This window comes from Quercus lobata, chromosome 4 (genome assembly GCF_001633185.2).
Source record: "Quercus lobata isolate SW786 chromosome 4, ValleyOak3.0 Primary Assembly, whole genome shotgun sequence".
Lineage (NCBI taxonomy): Eukaryota > Viridiplantae > Streptophyta > Magnoliopsida > Fagales > Fagaceae > Quercus > Quercus lobata.
This window is the reverse complement of record NC_044907.1, coordinates 73,924,736-73,946,615: the sequence shown is the minus strand read 5'-3', so window position 1 is coordinate 73,946,615 and position 21,880 is coordinate 73,924,736. Positions and strand designations below refer to the sequence as shown.

Sequence of the window (21,880 nt, the reverse complement as noted above, 5' to 3'; positions counted from 1 at the left end):
TCATGCAGAATATGGCCACATTTCTATATAAAAAAATTTCTTATGCGTAGATATTTTAAATATAAAATAGGGGAAAAAGCATTTTCCCCCCCTTTATATTTGAAATAGACCAATTTTCCCCTCTATGTTTGGTGAATGAGTAAATACCCTCAATTTGTTACTTTCTCAGTTAAATCTAAAGAAATTGTTTAAAGAAATTATTAGTTGTACACCGCAGGGAAGAGAAAAAGTTGAAAATTATATTATTATTTTTTTAGATTGTATTTGTTATGATTGTAATTTCATTGGATTTAACTAAAAAAGTAACGGATTTGAGGTATTTCTATTTCCCAAACATAGAGGGGGAAATTGGTTGGTTTGAAAAATAAGAGGAAAAATTGTGAACCACCCTAAACATAGAAGGGGAAAAATGTTTTTTCCCCAATAAAATAACAAGTTTTAAAAACTTGTAAATTCTAAATAATGAAATTTCTATTAAATATCTCAATTCAATTTCAAATAGATTCTTTTCAAAACCTTACTCAAATTCACGGTCCACAAAAATAGGGCTGACTCAACACATTTTAGGGCTAGACGCAAATATAAAATTTATTATTATTTAATATTTTACAAGTAATATATAAATTAAAAATTAACAAAAGTGTATGAAGGGGTCTTGAGCCATGCAGGCCTACATCCCAACTTGGGCTTCAGGACAAGATAGGCTAAACACGACCACAACTAAAAAAACAATAAAGAAAAGGTAGAAAGGCTGCCATGAAAACACTAATCCGTTCATTGGTTGGCCATTAAAGATTTAATCTTGAAGTCTACTAAAGTTACTGAGGACTACTAACAAGCTAATCCTTGCACGCAGATCTGGCTTTTGTCCAATGGCCAGTGCCATTAGACACGTTGGATTGCAAACACGTGTCCATATCCTAACGGATCCAGTGGCCACTGGCCACTAAACAAAAGCTAAATCCCTTGCACGCAAACGACAAACACAACATCAAATCAAAATGAAATTTCAAATCAAAATTCTCAATCTTTAACTCTTATTATAATCTTATAAACATGTCTTCCATATTTAAAGCTATTTAGTTTCAGGGGACCACTTTGCCGACCACAACTCTCTCCACACTTCAAAATTGAAGTCTTTTCGTTTCAGAGTTCAGTTCCAAAACTTTCTCTAATCTATCACTCTCACTTTCTCTGATCTTTCTCAAATCCCCAACCCTATCCTCCTTGCTGCCGCCATCGCCAAGTTAGGCCCCATCACCGCCACCAACCATAGCCTCCTTCCCGATGTCGCCCAATTAGCTCTATGCCGCCATCGCTAATTCAAAGTTATCGTTGCACTCGCCATCCTCTACTTGAAATTGTAGTCTTGAAACTTTTCTTTGTGCAGTTTGATGGTAGGTCAGTAGAAAAATTTAATTAAAAAAAAAAATTGTACTGATGGATGTGTTGGTGGTGGGAAAGGGGGTGGTGATGGTGCTGCCGGTTTAGTCTTCTCTTTTTTTTTTTTTTGGTCTCATAGATTTGGGGTTTTTGGTTTGGATTTTATATTCTCTATTCTGGTTTTTTAAGAAGACTCTTCTAGGTTTTATTTTTGAAAAGATTGTTTTGGGTTTTGAAATCTATGTTGTTGTGCTTGAGACCCGAAATCACCCGACCGACTCCGACCCGCTCAACTGATGACCCGTGCCATCAAGTTCGACCCAAACATTCGGTCGGCCGTGGATCCATTTTCCGTTCACCCAATTCAATCGGGTCGGATGCGGGTTAGACCTCAATATGATCCGACCCGTGGACAGTCCTATTTAAAACTGTATTTTCACATAAAGAGAGATATTGTGTTGCACTCAAAAACCTCAATGGGGTTCAGGGTTAGGTGTGATGAGACCAGAACTGTCTGACTTACTACTACAAAACTAAAAAGCATCTTTGGCTGACTGAAACTGTGAACTTCCATAACAGCCCCAATGTAACTGCTGTAGCAATGCATTGACTAAGGCAATTGACAAAAACAGTGAGTGCCCATGTCATAGATGCATTATCCAAGATAGTACAACCCAGAACCACTAGACGGGTCTCTTTGAAGATGGTTTAAAGTAACACCACAATATATGCTTTATTCTGGTTATTACATACTAAAAGATGGCTTCAGTATCTTTGTCAAAACATAACTTTGCATACCAGTAATAAGCACAAACTAGAACAATAACACTGTGGAAGAGCAAATATAAAAGCAATTTATTGACTAAAGTGCAAAACCCAAACCACAACTTAAACGGCTGACCTAGTACGGTCAGACCAATAAGGTAGACGAACGTAAAACTAGTCTGTAAAAGATTTATACAACTTGAGAAAGTACTAAAAAAAAAAAAAACAGGAGAACAAACAGAATACAAAAACAGGTTTGAAGGAAGACCAAGAGAAAGTATGAATCATTACAGGTTTTGTTTTCCAATTCAGAAAGATCCCATAATCAACCAATCACCCATTATCACAGGCTGTCTTCAGCACAGAAACCTACTCCAACCATCAGCTCCATACTCGAGCACCATTTCCAACCAGGAATAGCATGCACCCTCTTACATATTGATGTGAACATAAAACAAATCCCACATCCTTGTTTATAATAGTAAAGGAAGATGGGACATCGACCTGTACCTAAACCTGTACATAGTAACTTCCTACAACTCTAATATCACCTGGACCACAACAGAGCATAAAAATAAGCTCTCCTGTCAATTTAAAAAAAAAAAAATAGAAAGCGTGAGTGAGAAAATATCAGCAGAGAGTTGACATAAAACACCAAGGGCCTGCTTACTAGTTTTCTGAAAGCACCATTATGGAATGATGTGGTAAAAACAATTAAACACTAGCCATAAGGGACTAAACTCTCACAAGCAGATGGTCTTCATGCTTCCACCTGATGCACTGCTGCCATGTGAAAAATGTGTTGCATGGAAACATGAGAGAAAAAGATCTCTGGACCCATGCATGACTATCCTTTTTTAAGATTAAGTCCCCCATTGGCTCTACTAGATATCCAAGCAGCTTCCATCAACTCAACACTGACTCAGAATTCATGTGACCACCAGTACTTCCCCCACCATTACTGTTAAATCCACCTATAGGCATAGAGCGCTGTGCGAATTCCCACAGTAGCTTTTTTTGGTGCTCATCAGTGTGAGGAAGACTTGCACGCAACAGCTCAACTGGCATTTCCTTACTAATAGCTCTTGCTGCATCTGACCCAATAGCAGCCATAGGGGTTTGTGCTTGCATAAGCCAGGAATCATATTTATTTATGCAGTACTTAGTGAGAAGGGCAAAGAATTCATCAAATGAAGCTTGCCAAAGTGACCGATTAGTTATATTATAGTTGCTAGCAGCACGAGGATCAGTTAAGAGTTCAGTTGCCCTCTCAAGAACAGATTTTAGAATCAGGGAAGCCCCATCTCCAGCTAAGCTTCCAAGAGGACGGAGTGGGGGCTGCTCAGAGGAACAAACTACTGCTGCTAGACAGGCACTGATTGCACTAAGATCCATGCTACGTACACACAGTGAAACAACCTTTGCAAGATTATTTGCTGTTTCTGCTGCTGCTGGATCAGATGGAAGGCCACCAAATAAGAACCTTAAATGACGGAAAATTGCCATGCAGACTATTCGCAAGAGCTCACCACCTGGAAGGAGAAGCTGAAGATACCTTGCAAGGAGCTTACGCCCCTTGGGAAGAGAAACCAATCGTAAGAACACAAAATCATCCTTATGAGCAAGCCCAACAGTATTGCCATCTTTGCTAAGTGGATCAACCAGTTGAAGCGATGCTGCCAGCCCTTCCAGCAGGACTTGCCGCCTCCGTCTCAACTGGGCTCCACCGTCTTGAAGCTGATTGAACTGTAAGAAACGGTCAATATCATCTACATCAAGAAGAAGACAAAGGCCATCCTCAATTGTGACTCTAGCTGCAAGCATCGGCTCTTGCTCCAGGGGCTTCTCCAAAGCTTTTTGCTCAGAGCCACCAGCAACAGATGAATTTGGAGGGTCAACTTCAAGAAGTGGGCGAGGCCTACGAATTGAAGAAAATGGAACTCTCCCAAGAGCATCAACTTGGAGAAAAGCATGTGGCTCGGCATTAGCACGGGCTCGAGGAGGAAGATCCCTCAGTTGATTTGGGCAGAAATGATGTCTAAGCTTTGCCCCAGCAGATTTTCTAGCAAGACAAGCCTGGTGATAATAGTCATCTACATATGGATCATTACTGTGTGTTGCCGCAAGCTGCATTCTAAGGATACTCTCTATCTCATCAGATGTCATATACTTTGATCTAAACTGCGGCCACCCAATATCACTCTTATGGCTACTGGTATCAAAACCCTGTTGGGAAAACCGGAGATTCTGTCTCCCTTTCTGAGCTGATTTCGGTCTTTGATCTCTTAGATCAGACATTCCAAGCATTGCTTCAAACTTGCTCATTAAGGGTGGGCCTGGAGAAAGATGGGGATTAAATAGGTGTGATTGAAACCCCGATAAATGGCCAAATGATGGCTGAACAGGGTGGTGCATCCTATGCTGCTGTGGCTGTGGTTGTGCCATTACTTGTGGTGGCATTAACCCATTCTGATGAGGTAACCGTTGTTGCAACAAATTGTTCACGAGGCTGGAATGGTCTCCAGGATAAAAGTTGGACTGGTTAACCCATTGATTTGGTGGTCGGCTACTCATAGAGGGACCATGACTAAACTGAGACATATTTCCACCAAAATTTGAACCATGGTGTAAACCAGTCAACTGAAGCTGAGAATTAGAGAAGGGAGACAAATTTGACGAAGATAATGCCATCTCAGGTCCACCAGCAAGATATGGCATATTCGGGTGGCCTGAGGGGTGGTTTGGTGAAGCCTGAGGAGACATGCCACCAGGGGGAGGAAATGATGTAAAAGAAGATTTTGGCACTAGAATTGGCTCGCTGGAGAAATGTTGGTGGTGTTGGTGGTGCTGCTGTTGTTGCTGCTCAGGGTATGAAGATGTTCTGTACAAAGACTTCGATTCTGCAAGGCGTCCAGATGGCTGCGACGACCATCGTTTGCCGTCCTGAGTGTTTTCGGGGTCAAATACTTGTGGATCCAACCAGTAAGGAAAATCATCCCCTTGTGCCCATTCAGCAACGGATGAACCTGAAAAGAAAGGCCACACACGGAAAAAAGAAAATTCAATTGACAAAGCCACTTGGAAGAAAAAAGTCATATTGTCACATAGAAGAAACTTTAATTTTTGCCAAAAGGAGAGGAAACAGGTCCCATTCTTCTGATTTAAAAGCTCAGAGTACCCACCAATTGGCTCAACCAATAATTTTTAGCCCCTTGAAATGGTCAGCAAAGATGGATGGCATGGAGTTAAGTCGTGTTAATAGATATATTTTTAAAATTGGTAAGTTACAATCAAACCCAATGGGTCTTGAACCCATGGCCTCACCCTCCATCCCATTATTATGGGAGGAGGAAGTGCCAATTGAGCTAAGCTCATTGGAAAAAGTTAAATAGATTACAAAGTGCGATGAGCTACATCTTAGTGTGGTGAATCTGTTTCAATAAGATATCAGCCAAAATGTTTAACCGCCAGCAATAAGCAGAATAATTGTTCAGGGTTCATTTTCAAGCAGCAGTGAGATTGCACCAATAGTTTTGTTCCAGCATACAGCCAGTTCATCAATCCTAGATCCAACTGTTTGGTACAACAAAAATAATAATAACCAACCTTAGTCCAAAAATTTTTGGATCGGCTATGGATTCTCAACAAACCAATCCAGTAGCCACACATATTCACACTTTGTTACCTCCAGATCTAACTGTTGGTAAAAACAAATTTGGTTTGATATCAATTTTATAAGAAGTTGACTAAACCTGATGTTAGTTGGACATTTGAGTGGAAGCTTTGAATGTTAATATTACATAGTAGGACACGAGCCAAACGTGCATTGTCATTATAGCATGCTAATAATGTACAAATACATTTTTTTATATTGCATGCAGCAGACATAAGTAAACATTTCTCTCATACAATCATGATGGCTTTGCTCTAATGGAAAAAAATAAAAATAAATAACAAATTGTTAATAATAGCCATAAACTTTTTCTTTTTTTTTAAATCCTACTAATTCAGAATGTAAAAGCGTCAATGTCACAAAATGAACATAAGAAGTGGACACAATTACATACATACTTGACTCACAAAGCCATTGTCCCTATTTGGGAATGGGTACAGATTCCACTTCATCTAGGGCACATGCTTTGGAAACTTTGCTTATTTGCTTTGGCTTTAGACAATTTGGAAAGAGCAGATAAATAAATAAAAAGACAATAAAGCAAGTGGAAGTGAATGCAGAAACATCAGTGTAAGTCTATCTCCCTGAGAGCTTTATGGGTTTTTTGCATCTCTATTTAGAGAGCACTTCATCATTGGCTTTCTTAGGAATTCACAGGCTAACTAGGAGCTTTTTAAAAACAATTACTGTTTTGCATGAGGAGCTATTCATTGGCACTATTAATGTGTTCCCCGCTATTTTTTTATTGGCAAATTACACACCCAGTGGTTCTTGAACCCATCTCACCCTCCATCTTGCTATTATAAAGGGAGGAAAGACCATTTGAGCTAGGGCTCATTGGCATGTTTCCTGCTCTTTTCAGCTCTAGTCCAATTATTACCATCTAAATCATGTTTCTATATTTAAAATATGGTACATATTGGTCCCAAAACTGAGAAAAGAAAAAAACCAATTCTGGGCAGCATATTTCTCATATTCACATACATGCAAAATGGGTAAGCTGAAACCATACATTTTCAGTCAAAGTGAAACTTTCCAGCCAAATTCTTTTGAAGGCCTTTATTTCAAATCATGCTATGTATGTGCAGAACACGAACACTGGACTAGATAAAGAACAAGTTACAACAAAATTTCTTAACAAGGAAAGCCATTAACACGGTACTAGGTATCAGTCATTGAAGGATGTTAGCAAATGTGGATGGCAACAGCAAAAGTAGCAACAGAGCCAGCAGTGCTGACAGAAGCAGCAGTGACATGGTGGCAGCATGGTACTGGCAAGAAGTAAAGATATCTCAATCAAGACTAAACCCTTGCAGCCTCCAGCCTACTGGTACAGCCCATACTTGGGCAGGCTTTGAATAGATATCTCAAGGTTGCCAAGGCTGGTAGAAACTTCAGGCTTTAGGTCAGACATTGGTATAACAAACAAAGCATTAAAGCCTAGACCACCTTTTTTTACTTTTATTTGTATGCCCCCACCCTAATCACCACTTCGTTTCAACCAACTTTTTTTCTTGCTGCAAGCATAGCCTTGCCCCTTAATTACCCCCCACCCCCCCCCCCACAAACAAAAAAAGGAAAAAAAAAACACACACACACTAAGACGCACTAAATCAACTGACATGGTTGAGATGCCAACTTGCCAATCCGACTCGGACTTCACTTGATCTACTATAATTTTAATTTTCTTTTGTACCTTTATTTTAAATACATAAAACATTTTTCTCTTAGAGCCCTTACATATATTCAACAATTACCTTCAGTTTGTCATAAAAAAAATGTATGTTTTTTATATCACTTACCATGCTAACTACAGGTTTTTATACAATTACCTTCAATTGTATCACAGGTTTTTATTAGACTACAATCATCACTTAACATGCTAACTACAGAATGATCCTACCAATGTAAGAATTATCTCCCAATAGTATTCCTGTTTCTATCCGCCAGGGTGCAGCATAGTGATGGGAGGCTTGGGATGAGCTGTAGACCCAAGCATCCTTGGTTCTAGCAGGTGGGATCATGTATCCATGCTTTATTCCCCAAGAGTGGGTCCAAACTCCAAAGGGCCCTACGGTGGTGAGGTTCCACGTAATTCAAATATATATATATATATATTGATAGTCTTCCGGTTTTGATAAGTAAACTACCAATAGTCTTCAATAACAAAATAGTTAGGACCTGTCAGATTTACTTGATATAATTTAATACTTTCCACTTGAGTCAGGGAAGTTTCATTTTCATTATTACTTCCCAGCCTTCTTGGACTAGAACTTCCCGATATGTATTGGAATTGTTTGGTGAAAATGCATTTTCCCATTTAAAGAAAATCCCAAGTTGACAACAATATGACCAAACATTACAGGGGGATAGAGGACATCAACCAGCAAATGATTGATACCAACCAATAGTTCACAATGCTTCCACCAAAGTTCACCACACGCATGAAAATGGGAGCAAAATGCATTGACCACTATTTTTAACAAGCAAATATCCAAATACATTATCAACAAACTCCCAAAATTTTTACGGTTCAAATGATAGCCTAGGATAGTGGCATCCTTTGTGATTCCCCGTGTCAAAGGTTCAAACCCCAACCCCCCAAACTATTTACCTATCAAGAAAAAGGATAAACTCCCACAATTTTTTTTCTGATATGTAAAACTTCCACAAATTAACTCTAACCCTAAGCAACTGAATCTATATTATTGTATAACTCAAGTATAATGTTGTGACTTCAACTTGTAAGTCCTCCAAGTTCCAAGTGCATTTAATGATATTCAGCAAAACCAGAGGTTAAATGCTTTACCCAGAGTTCTGTGTTCCATCTAATGGCACAGACCAACAATAAATTATATCAAGGATCTCCCTAATTATATTTGTACCTATCCAGCTACCAATAAACGCTACCTTATTCATATAATGGTTATTGCAACGTTATAAGAACAAAAAGTTACATAGATTGAAAGAAGTCAGAAGAAGGTGAGAACAAATAAGAAGTTCCTATGACTTATGCCCAATTATATTACTGAAAAAGAGAGAAAAAGATGTGAGGATTCCTAAATAACCAAGTTTGACAAAAAATTCAAATTTTACCAGTAGTTAACAACATAAGATTCTGCAACTATTGAGCTCACCTTCTCTGGATCCCCTATCACCAATAACTCCTGTGCTTCTTGGTCCACTAACAGCCTTGTTCAACTGAAGCATAGAAGAAACTAGGGTCATACATACCAAGACTCATCATATAACAATGCAGGGTAAAAGATAAACCAAATTATAAGAAGGCAATATTATCATCATTTTGAACATAATACAAAATTACCCTATAGACACAGACATCCCACCACTAAGTTTACATGTAAACCAAATGCTAAAAGAATAAAAATCAACTCATACTTTTTTCTTAAAACTAAGTTACATATAAACCAAATGCTAAAAGAAAACTAAGTTACATGTAAACCAAATCCTAAAAGAATATAAATCAACTCTACCTTTTTCTTAAAAGTAACCATTTCCGATGTATTCTTTGCAACATGTTACAGTCAGGATACAGTCTTAATATTACATACACCACTATGGTATACATAACATTCTAACCCATATATTCATTACCACAATGGAACTGGAGGTAATGGGGGAAAGCAACTGGTATGGGAGTTTTTATTGGTAACTTACACATGCACATGGTCTTTAACTCTCAAACCCATAACCTTACCCTCCACATAGCTTACATAGGGAGGAGGTGCCATTTAAACCAGAGCTCATTGGCGCAAGCGGTATGCAGTAGATCCTAAGCACCCCCGCCCCCCCTTTTTGTTAAAAATAACACGAGTGTCTTGAACTTAACCTCAACCTCTTCACACCCTCTTCCAAGCTCTTACATGAGAAGGAGGTGCTATTTGAGCTAGAGCTCACTGGAAAGGTGGAAGTTGACAAAGAATGGGGATTTGACATCTGCTCGTTTTATCATAAGTTGCGAGATTCTTCTTCCCTTGTCTTTCCTTGGAAAGGTATTTGGAAGGTTAAGGTACCCCAATGTGTTTCTTTCTTTGTTGAATGGTGCATTAGGTTTTGTCGTTGTGGCGAGACAATGGACCATTTGATGCTACATTGTGAGAAGGCTCATTGGTTGTGGAGCTTTGTCTTTAGAACTTTTGGGATTTCGTGGTTCTATCAAGATCGGTTTTAGACTTTTTGGTTGGTGGAATTGGCTGGTGAAGCACACGTCTAACATTTGGAACTTAGTTCCGCTGTGTATGATGTGGTGTATTTGGAGGGGGTATTAGGGCTGTCCACGGGTCGGTCTGGGTGGGGTTTGTGCCCAACCCGCAACCGACCCGATCAGATCGGGTGGAGAAGTTTCATACCCGCCACAGACCGCAAAAAGCCACCACTCGAGTCAGATTGGGCTCGGGTGGGTGGCGGTCGGCTTTGATTTCGATCGAAATACAAAGATCAAACACGTAAGTTTGATTCCTAAAGAAAAAAATCAACAGATCTACAACCCAAAGAGAAGATCTACAAACCCAAAGAACAAATCCACAAATCCAAAGAACAAAAACCCAAAGAACATCCACAAATCCAAAGAACAAAAACCCAAAGAACAGATCCACAAATCCATAGATAACCGAACCTAAGAGATGAAATAGAAAGATTGAATCTAAGAGATGGAGGTGAAGACGAGCTAGGACGTTGCGGACGAAGAGCAAAGGTCGACGACGAAGAGCTTAGATCAACGTCAAAGAGGCAGAGATCGACGATGGAGAGGCAAAGATCGACGATGAGCAGGATTGGCGAAGGGTAAACATCGGCAAAGAGCAAAGATCGTGAGACTGAGAGGAGAGACTGAGTAAGAACTAAGAGTGAGAGGATGATTTTGGAAAGTAGGTCAGGTGGCTCAGGTATTGGAAGAAGAGACCCACACCCAATCCGCCAGAATCGGTTTTGAAAAGTAAGGACCCACTGCCGACCGCCAGAGTAGTCGGATTGGGCGGCAAACGGTTGGGTCCAGTCGGTTTGGCTAGGTGGGTCGGATCTGCGGGTTGTCTAGACAGCCCTAGGGAGCATAATCAGTGGACTTTTGAGGACTTGGACAGATCCAATGACCAACTGCTTGCTTCATTTAGTGGTTCTGTTTTTGACTGGTCTAGGGCTTGGGGACTCACATCTAGCGATTCTCTCCTTTTGTTCCTTAGTTCTCTTCTTCTTTGTAATTAATTTCCTTCTTCATTCTTTTTCTTTTCTCATTTTTGTAACCTTTGATTTGCTTTGAGCCCTTTTTGCATAAAGCAGCTCTTTTTTTTTTTAGTTGAGTTGACATAAAGCAGCTTTTTGAATATATATCTTTCTTACTTATTAAAAAAGAAAAAAAAAAGTGGTCCAAGGACCCAAGGATATGTGTGTGTAAAAGACATGTTGGAGGATTAAGAAAACCAATAAAGAAAAATGTCCCGCTTAGCTATGGCAATTATTTGACAGGATAATCTACAAGTGAAGTCTTTTTTATTTTTCCGAGGAAAAATCCAAAAAAAAAAAAAAAAAAAGGTTCACAAGCATAACCATAACCATAACTACAGATCATGAAATGTAATCAGTTTTAGGAGTCTGCCTTAGACTTAAAAAATATATCATCCAATTCCTAATCTGCTTGCTCTCACCTAAAAGAGCTTCGCTAGAAATTAAATATCCAACCTACTAGTTGACTTATTAGCAAAAGAAGATAAGGGATTCTGTATCTCAAATTGCAAAAGGTGAGACAGACATCCTATATTCAGAGAAACCTGCAAAGGTTCCACGATACTAATCTCCAGGCAGAGGCAGTCTCTGACAGTTTCAAACTCAGCTTTTTCCAAATAGATACACAGTAATATAAATCTTTAAGCCACTTCATATCATAAGTTTATAAATATAAAAAGTTACACTCTTCAGCACCAGCATGACCATTATTAATATCCAGTAATCTCACCTTTGAGAAAGTACTAGCAAGATCATCAATATCAGACAGAGATCGTAAATCCTCACCCTGCAAATCAGGACAGATGAGTCAGTTCCCTTGAATTTTTGCACTTAAAACAATAGTTATTAAAAATTACATATCTAATTACTAGACCACTAATGCAAATGGTTCAAGGCCAAAAGAGTAAACCAAAAAAATCAATTTTTTGCAATACACGAGATTGTGCTTCTTTCAAGAACTGGTTAATCATATAAAGACGCATGTATAACTAAACACCTCATCAGAGAAAGATGAATATTAAAACTACTCTAAAATAGTTTCTACCTCAATCCAGTGCATGTTCACCAAAATGCATGTTAGAAGCTCAAATGTTGCTATTGTTATTCACATAAAACTAACATGTTTTTTGGTTGAGATGAAAGGAGAGGGAAAGAGGGAATAGGAAAAGGCATGGAAGTAAGGGTATTTCCCTAATTTAATCAGAATAAAATAGAAGGAAACAAAATGTTGGACCCCCTCTCTTCCAATATCCACCAAAACCATTTCCCAAATCTCCATAACCATTTCCCTAGCAATGCTTGATTAAAACACACAAGCCTCCTGACCCCTAAACCACCAACCTCAATAGGTGAACAAACCTTATTCCATGCCACCAAAGCCCCCCACAAGAAATTCCTCCGAATTCTTTCTAGTCTATCAGCCACAGAATTAAGTGATAAAAAGAGATTAGTAGTATGTTGGAAGACTTGACAAGGTACTCTTCAACAAAGTGAGTCTACCTCCCTTTCATAAGTGAAGTCTCTTCCACCTGGAGGGTTTCTGAATTTCCATTCCATCTTCTCCAAAATGGGATTCCAAATGGAAGTTGCCTTAAAGGAGCAATCTAAGATCTTCCTACCTCCAACAAAAGAATTTTGAGCCTTACAAATGAGTTTGTCTAATATCACCCTCAATCTAGTAGCCAACACCTTAGACAACAACTTATACACGCTTCCCACTAAGCTGATAGGCTGCCGGAAATCTTTGATGTTTAAAGGATTATGTTTCTTGGGGATTATGGCTAGGAAAGAGGCATTTAGAGACTTCTCAAAAACACAATGTCAGTGGAAATGCTCAAAAAAAGAGTCATAACATCCCCTTCCACCACCCTCCAACCTTTTTGAAAGAAAGCCATAGTGAACCCATCTAGATCAGGAGCTTTATCACCCTCCATCTCCCTCAACATCTGAATGACCTCATCTTTAGAAAACTCTCTCTCAGGCGTATGCCTCTCTTCTTCCTCATTAGACGTAAAATCCAACCCGTCTACAGTAAGGCACCAAGTTTCCGTCTCCTCATATAATTCTTGATAAAATTGGCTTGTATAATTCTTGATAAAATTGCTCCACCTGAATATGCACTTTCCGCTTCCTCATAAAACAAATTATCCAACTCAATGCCTCTAACATGATTAGCCCTTCTACGGGAGTTAGCTAATCTATGAAAGAAATGAGTATTGTTATCTCCCTCTTTCAACCACAATGCATGGGACTTTTGTCTCCAAGAAATCTACTCCAAAGATGCCAACCGATCAATTTCAATTTAAGCCGAGTTCTATGGGTTTTTTCCTTATGCGAGAGACCCTATGACTCTTCTCTAGCATCCAAACCCAATAACTCAGTCAATAAGCTCTTATTCCAAAAAGCCAAATCCCCAATTTCTTCTTTATTCCACTTCTTCAGATCTTCTTTAAGTGCCTTTAATTTTTTAGCAAGAATTAAACTTGGTGAGCCTGTGAAGTGATAACCATTCCACCACTGTTAAAATCTCCCCACAAAAGCCTCTGCTGTAAACCACATATTTTCCAATTTGAACACTAAACCACCCCCCCCCCCAACTAATACCATGGTTTTTAACAAACCAGATCAGCTGGTTCAACTGGGAACCAGACCCATTTTTCAGTTCTTTGACTAGTCTGGCTTTTAAAACCAGGACTAAAACCACCAACTACCACCAGAAGAGGACAAAATCTGAAACAACACGTGAAAGAACCCTCTGAATGACATCTATAAAATGATCTTCCCAATCGACTACTACCAAATTCCAATCAGTTCTGGACGTAGATGGTGGATCAGAATCCCTAAACCATGTATAGAATGCCCCTTCCAAAGGTAAGTCAACCAAATTATTATTCTCAATGAAATTTAAGAATGCACACATGGTTGAGCTATAAGAGTCACAGCCAAGTCGCTCACCCAAATATCTTATTATGTTAAAATCCCCAATCAAACACCAAGGCATGACCCACCTAGAGCACACCCTTTCAAGCTCCTCCCACAATGCGCCCCTGTGACTATCCTCATTAGGACCATACACTCCCATGCAAGCCCATTCAAAACCATCCACTACACCCTTCAATAACACTAACTGAAAATCGGCCTACAACAACATCAACCTTCTCAAAATCCCTTCTGTCCCAAACAAACAAAACACCCCCTCCTGTGTGATCAGCATCTAAAACAGCCCACGCAACAAAAAGGCTACACCATAAGCTCCTAAGTCCTAACAATAGCAAGATTCAAAGAATCCAGTTTAGTTTCTTGGAAGCAAACAATATCACACTTCCACTCTGTGTAAATTCTTTACAACAACCCTATAAAGGGGATTATTCAACCCCTTAACATTCCATGATAATAATCTCAAACTCGTGCATAATCACTAACTGAACCCAACACACTGGTAGAGCCTCTTCCCCTACTACCTCAAGTGTAATGCCCATCATAATTAACTACAGAGATCAGCCCTTTTAGCTCCCTAATCCCCTTTTTCCCCGAATTAACAGGTCGCCAAGGAATACCAGATTTTTCTAAATCAACCCATTCTTGCTCAAGCAGCCAAAAAAGAGCTAACTATTTTGCCTCCTGCTTCACAATTGGAAAACCCACAAATTTACAAAAACCTTTCATTTTCCAGGACACCCATTCCGAAGGCTCTAACTCAGCCTCCACAAGTTTCACCCTCTTCAACATCCTCTACCAATACAACCTCCATATTTTCCTTAGGATCCCACTGGTAAAAGGTGCACAATCCAAAGTCCCATACTCCTCCTCACAAGAGTGCTCAACATTATCACAGTCACTATGTTCCACTAGAAGAAACAGTAACTCAGAATCCTGTTGAATAGGCCCAAAGCGACGGTCACAATAGCAGTGGCAAAAAAATAATTCTTCAGGCTATACTTATCTGATCATTCATTGTAGACATGTTCAAGTCAAAATCCCCACTGGTTCTTATTTCCCATTCATTCATAGCATACATTTACCAATATTCCAAATAATGAAATTTGAAGCTAATACAGAAGAAATCATACAGTGATTCCCAAAATATTGAATGAAGTATAGCAAATTAATTTGAGAAAAATGCATATCATAGATTAATAAGCAAACTCTAATGCCAAGAGGCAAGCCTTCTATTGCACTAATCACCTCAATGAACATCTATTGCACTAATCACCTCAATGAACACAGATCTTTGAAGATTGACATGCATCTAGGCAAAACAGCCTCACATGAGCAGAGAGAGGCACTTAGGCTTAATCTGGTGCAGCACAAAGGCTTCATGGCTTCATCAGTGCCTCGCTCAGCATGGGCTCTTAAAAAATCTAGCCAGCTATAAATAACTATGGTCTTATTCAAATAATATTTGTATGAGCAAAACTTCTAAATTCTTTCACCCCACCAACAAAAAGAAGAGAGAACAAATCATCCTAAGAAAGTAATATTACATATAAAAAAAGCTAAGAATATAGTATTAAAAACACTTTGTTATAGAAAGTAGAGGACAAAACCTCCGGTAAACAGGATGCATCCACAAAGTTCACTAAAGAATTACAACATAGAGGAACACTATTTTAGATGTCAAACTCCCACACAATAAAATATCATAGATGGCCTTTGCAATGAAGAATTACGATTTTTTTATAGATAATAACTACCATTGACATGGAGAAAATACTATGTACACAAGGTGTACACTTGAATTACATAAAAGAGAGAATATATAACCTACAAGTAAATTTGCATCACTATTTTCCAAAGTGTGGGATTACTAGAAAAATGATCTCAAAAACAGGAATTTCAACTCAACAAATGAGACTTCCAACTCCAATAAAGGTGAGTGTTCCTTTTCTTCCATGTTGCCACATTAAGCCTATGGAATCCAAATTCCATTCAAAAGAATTTCCAGGTTTACCAAATCAATTCCTTCGTACAAGAAGCGACCCCACAACACCCTTAAGCATCACTCAATTGAAGGGGGAAAAAACGGATGTAAACTCTAAACCAAATAAATATCAAAACAAACTTACATTCCAAATGAACAGTTTCCAAGGTAACATTCAATCATCCAATACCATAAATAGAAGGTAACAAGAGAGAGAATATTCAAGGGGAGAGAGGTAAAGAAAAAAAAATTATTTCACCTCTTCTCGATCATACAGAAATTCCTCCTCCTCTATCCCAGCCACAGGCAACATATCCTCTTCTTCTTCTAACCCGCCTAACTCAACTTCCTCAACAACATCTTTGCCAAAAAATGCATACTGTGATGCATCAAATAATGTACCTCCTGCATCACAGACAAATTCAAGTAAAAGACACATCAATTCTCCAAACTCTCGTTCAAAAAAATAACCTCCAAATATAAGAAAGAAATTTACAAATGCAATTAATTATTCACAATGATAGAACAATACACAACCCACATATGCGTATACAGTAGGGAAATCAGAAATTCTTTTAACCAATTTTTTCAATACAAACATGTTCCAATTTTCCCAAAACATAACAAAAATGTTTTGCTAACAAACACAGAAAAACACAAAACTGTTAAAACCCAAAACCCGCTGTCACATTCACTTAACAACAAAAATAAAATTCAAGTTGACCATGAATTAACAGTTTATACAAACAACATATGGTGTAACACAAAACATAGCCAGAAACTCAAAAACCCACCAAACTGAACCTTAAACTGACATTTGACTTGAACTATATTTTAAGATCCTCATTTAAAACATACCCAAATAATTAAACAACCAAACAGACAATTAATCTAAGCCAAACCAGATCTAATAAAAACCCAAGATAACCAAAAAAAAAAAAAGACAGAACTTGAAACTGAATAACATGAAAGCAAAACCTGAAGGATTGTTGTCTCCATGTTGATTAAGATCTTGAGGGTTGGGGGGCTCTTCAATACCACCCCCAATACCAAACCCATCCATACCCACAAAATTTTCTTTCTTTCTTTCTTTCTTTCTTTTTTTTCTTTTGAACTATAAATCAAAACCCAGAAACTGAAAAACCCTGAGAACAACTAAATCTACAAATGAAAGGAATTAAAGTAAGAATTTTTCTAGGAATCTGAAAACGGTATAAATGGAAACCCTTCACAGTGAAAAAAAAAAATATGGGTTTTTTTTTGCTTAACGTTAACAAGGCAGAAGAGAAGATCTGTGAAGTGAAATTGAGTACTACAGTTATTTGAGAGAGAGAGAGAGAGAGAGAGAGGAACCCTAGAGAGATAACGATAGTGATATTATTGATAGGAGAATAAAGAATAGAAGTTGGACGGTGGAGAGGAGAGAGATTGAGAGAGAGAGAAAGAGGGAGATGAAATATTGTTGCCAAAAAATAAAAAAGGGTGCAGTTGTTGTTGTTAATGTTGTTGTTTCTTGTTGTGAGTAGTGATAGGGTTTACAAACTTTTTTTTTTTCTATTTAGGATTGTTGATTGAGAAATGCTACGTCACAATATTTTTCACGATAAATTTTAAGTAACGAGTTATTATTAGTAGATAAAAAAATAATTTCAGTTATGAGTTCAAATTAGAACCAGTAATAATTTATTACTTAAGATTTATTGGAAAAATTGTTATGAACTTAGTAAGGATCTAGATAAGTCCCATGCAATACCCTACAAATCTACCATGTTTTGCATATGATTCAAGGCTTTTTGAATGATCGAGATGAAAAGTTAAAAACTTAATTTTAAATCTCAACCATTAGAAAATTAAAGAGTTACTCTTTTTATTTCATTGGATAGAAGTTTTCATCATCCCATGCATACCTAGCCTAGGGTATTGCATACGATCTAGAGATAAGTTTATCATTTTCCTCACTCTTATTGCACACTAATTATAATCATAATAAAAGTCTTGTGTTCAAAATTCTTACCCATCATTTTGGGCAACCTCAATAGATTTTTCCTAGTAATTACTTTGTGTATGCCGGCATTCAATTACTTTGTGTATGTGGGCATTCAAGATTACACGTAGGTGGCAAAATAGTAGTGTTTAAAAATAATTGTGTCCTGGCGTCCTGCACTTCTTCGGGTGTTGGTCGCTTTTTTGTGCAACAAGTTTAAAAGGAACAAAAAAGAAGTTGAAAAGAAGAGGAGAGGACTCTCCTTCTTCTTCTTTTTTTCTTTTTTGTTTTAAATTTTTTGGCTTGTATATTTGTTTATTTGGTTGGCTTTTTTAGTTTCTCATTTTTCTTTTTCTTTTTCTCATCCTTTGGGTTCTTTTACTGCCTTTTTCTCTTTTTTTTTTAAAAATGGGTTCTTTTTTTTAATTTTTTATTGAAGGGTTGTATTTAGTAATTTGGTTTTGTCAAAAGGAGACGTGTCAAAGAAAAAGAGACCACAATGGGATTAGAAGGGTATCTTAGGAGGATGATGTAAGGTTTTTCTTCATCAAATGGTTTTCTTTCATGGGATTGGAGGAGGAAAAGAAGGTATATGCTTTTGGGATTTTTAGTATTCTTCATTTTAATTTTTTTTAGTCAATTTTAATCTTTAGAAAGAAAAGCTTAAGAAATTTTTTTTCATACGGTCATAAAGATTAGACCTTGGTAACATGTCTAACTACTAATTTTTTCAGGGTTCGGGTTGACTTACTTGAGTATGTGTGTCAGTGTGAGGCATAGTAAGGGCGTTTTCAAGTCAACTTGTAATTGATTTTCAAGTTGACCAAGATTTTTAGTTAGGCCAAACATTAAAAATTGGGAATATATTATACATTGAAACGAGCTTGAACCCAATAGCCTGCATGTTACACCACACGGGGTGTGGCTTAATGACAGGAGTCCTCGTTCTGCACTCAGAGAGGAGCGATTCAAGCGATAATTAGGCACGTGTCGTACATGTGATATTACCCATTATTGTCACGTGGTGTGAAGTCGATGAGCCCACACTGGAGACTCCCTTTTTCTCATTCAGCGAAAAAAAAAAAAAAAAAAAAATAGCTTGCATGTTACCCCAAAAAAAAAAAAAAATGGTATGATTTGAACCAAAGTTAGATCAAACCGGAATATAACCCAACTTGACTCACTCATCATGGCTTTAATATAAAGTTTTTGAGTAATTATTTTATACTTCCCTTCCTGGAAGGGAAATGACACTCTATCCTAAATTTGAAGGGAAAAAACACTTTCTCTCTTGAGAAACAATTGACCAAATTTTGTTAAATTAATATTAAAAATGTTCCAAATTTTTATTATTATTATTAAATAAAATTTGAGTTTAGAAACCATGGTTGCGCCAAGTGGCTACTCTCACTAATTAGTAAATTAATTTTGTATTATTTATTAGGATATATTTCCTCAAACTAAATGATAAATTTAACAATTGTTTAATTTAGGTAAAACAGTATCATTCAAATTTCAACAAATTTAAATTCTATTCAAACTAAAATTTTATTATAAAAAATTTCTAAACTTAGATCTCACACAACAGCTCACGTTTTTTTTCTCAAAAAGAAAATCCATGTTTTGACTAAAGATAAAACTTTATCATCTAAGTTTTACAAATTTAAAATCTACTCCAACTAAAAGTTGGACTTAGAAGCCGTAGTTGCGACCAGTAGCTACTCTCACTAATTAGTAAATTAATTTTATATTATTTATTATGATATATTTCCTCAAATTAAAGAATAAATTTAACAATTGTTTAATTTAGGTAAAATTGTATCATCTAACTTTCAACAAATTTTAATTCTATTTAAACTAAAATTCTATTATAAAAAATTTCTAGACGTAGATCTCACGCAACAACTGACGTTTTCTTTCTCAAGAAGAAAATCCACGTTTTGACTAAGGATAAAACTTTATCATCTAAGTTTAACAAATTTAAATTCTACCCCAACTAAAAGTCTATTATCAACATTTTAAGAATAATTAATTAGTAAATTAAATTTATATTATTTGATAGGATATATTTCCTCAAATTAAAGGATAATATTTAATAACAGTTTAATTTAGATAAAACTTTATCATATAAATTTCAAAAAATTAAAATTATATTCAAACTAAAAGTCTATTATTAAAATTTTCTAAACTTAAATCCCACACAACTCACATTTTTGTTTTGTTTTTTTTTTTTTTTCTCAAGTTGCATCTTATTAAATTAATATTTTATTAGGATATTAAGCTACAGGGCTCTTGACTAAAAGATTTTATTCAAACTTTATAAAAATTTTCTAAACTTAAAAAATCTCACGCAACTCATGTTTTTGTTTTTGTTTTTTGTTTTTTTCTCAAGTTGCATCTTATTATATTAATATTTTATTAAGATATTAAGTTACAAGGCTTAACTAAGTGGTTCTATTCAAACTAAAAGTCTATTACCAAAATTTTCTAAACTTAAATCGCATACAACTCACGTTTTTGTTTTTTTCCTCAAGTTTTATCTTATTAAATTAATATTTTAGTAGGATATTAAGCTACAAGGCTCTTGACTAAGGAATTCTATTCAAACTAAAAATCTAGTATCAAATTTTTCTAAACTTAAATCCCACATAATCCACATTTTTGTTTTTATTTTTTTTCCTCAATTTGCATCTTATTAAATTAATTTTTTATTACAATATATATATATATATATATATATATATATATATTCAACCATGATTTTTCAATACCATCTCTCTTAACCAATATGCTAGAGGAATTTTACTATAAATAGCAAAACAGTGGACAACCATTTAAGTTCTTGGTTCTCTTAAGTAAGATTTTAATTTTTTTTTATTCTCAATTTTTGAACTCTTTTGTGTATGTTTTGATTTTGGGTTTGGGTTATTGTATTTAATTTATGAGTGTGTTGATTTTTTTAATTAGACTATCACTAGGAAAAAATCGGTATTGAGAACTATTTTATTTATTATTGTTTGTGCTAGTTAGAGCATAGATTAAACATAACCTAAATAGGAATGATCAAACTCATACCACATTTCATATTAAGAATTAACACAAATTACAAAGATAATTTTAAAAATAAAAATAGATAAACACTAACAAAGTCTAAACTCTAAAAAATTAGAACTTAAAGTAACTTTTTATTAAAATTATTTACCTGTAGGGACACGATTGTTCACGATCCAAGAATAACATTGGGCTCGTATGTAAAGGGTCCGAACAATATAATTTGTAGAGTGTGGGCTTGAAAGGCTTGACCTTAGTCACTGGACAGCGGTCTAATCGTGGTTTTTATGGAAGCTCATACAAAGGTGGGCCTGGCGTGAATGACAAAACCTTTCTTCAGTGCGACCTATGGGGTTTTTGTCCTCGGACCCCGTCCGAGGAGCTTAGTGTTCTTCTCATTCTCCATTTTTTAGGGCTTCTCCCTCTGGGGGATCCCCTTCCCCTTTGGTTCTTCTTCCCTTTTATACTAGTAGTTACTTCCCTTTCAATGTCCACGTGTAAGTTTTACTTTCTGAGATGGAGACTTGTCCTATCAGCCCATACCTAAAATGGTTGGGAGTAGACGTAAAAGTTGAATAGCATGGTGAAGAGCATGGGCCTGTCAGACGCAGAGTTCTTTATTACAGTATTGGCAGCTTTTTTCACTTGTCCTGTCCCTGCATTAAACTCGTCCTTTTTCTTTAGGTGTCTTGTGAGATGCTGAGCGTGAGATTGTCCTCGGCCACATCCTTGGGCCTTTTTGGGGCTTTCATTACGCGTCCTCGACAATAGGTCTCCTCGGCCTGGGTCTTGGGCCCTTAATGTAAAGTGGGTCGGGACCACAAATTCCTCGGCCCCACAATAACCCCTCAAAATCCTACTGCTC

The 21,880-nt window shown here is 36.8% G+C and overlaps 1 protein-coding gene across 6 annotated transcripts; it reads right to left on the bottom strand.

Moving 5' to 3' along the window:
- Window positions 1-2,212: 2,212 nt before the first annotated feature.
- Window positions 2,213-17,457, bottom strand: LOC115983357 (protein PAT1 homolog). Of its 6 annotated transcripts, none has more exons than XR_004090030.1 (6): window positions 16,959-17,457; window positions 16,240-16,385; window positions 11,790-11,846; window positions 8,959-9,022; window positions 2,819-5,174; window positions 2,213-2,732 (listed from the first exon to the last, which is right to left on the bottom strand). XR_004090030.1 is itself a non-coding variant. In XM_031105997.1 (5 exons), exons 1-5 carry the CDS (start codon window positions 17,041-17,043, stop codon window positions 3,055-3,057), a joined length of 2,472 nt encoding a protein of 823 aa, XP_030961857.1. In that variant the 5' UTR covers window positions 17,044-17,457; the 3' UTR covers window positions 2,213-3,054. The 6 variants fall into 6 exon arrangements, 2 of the variants coding, with proteins under 2 accessions (XP_030961857.1, XP_030961858.1); XR_004090031.1 differs by having other exon boundaries at window positions 2,213-2,699; XR_004090032.1 differs by having other exon boundaries at window positions 2,896-5,174.
- Between the last annotated feature and the right edge of the window lie 4,423 nt (window positions 17,458-21,880).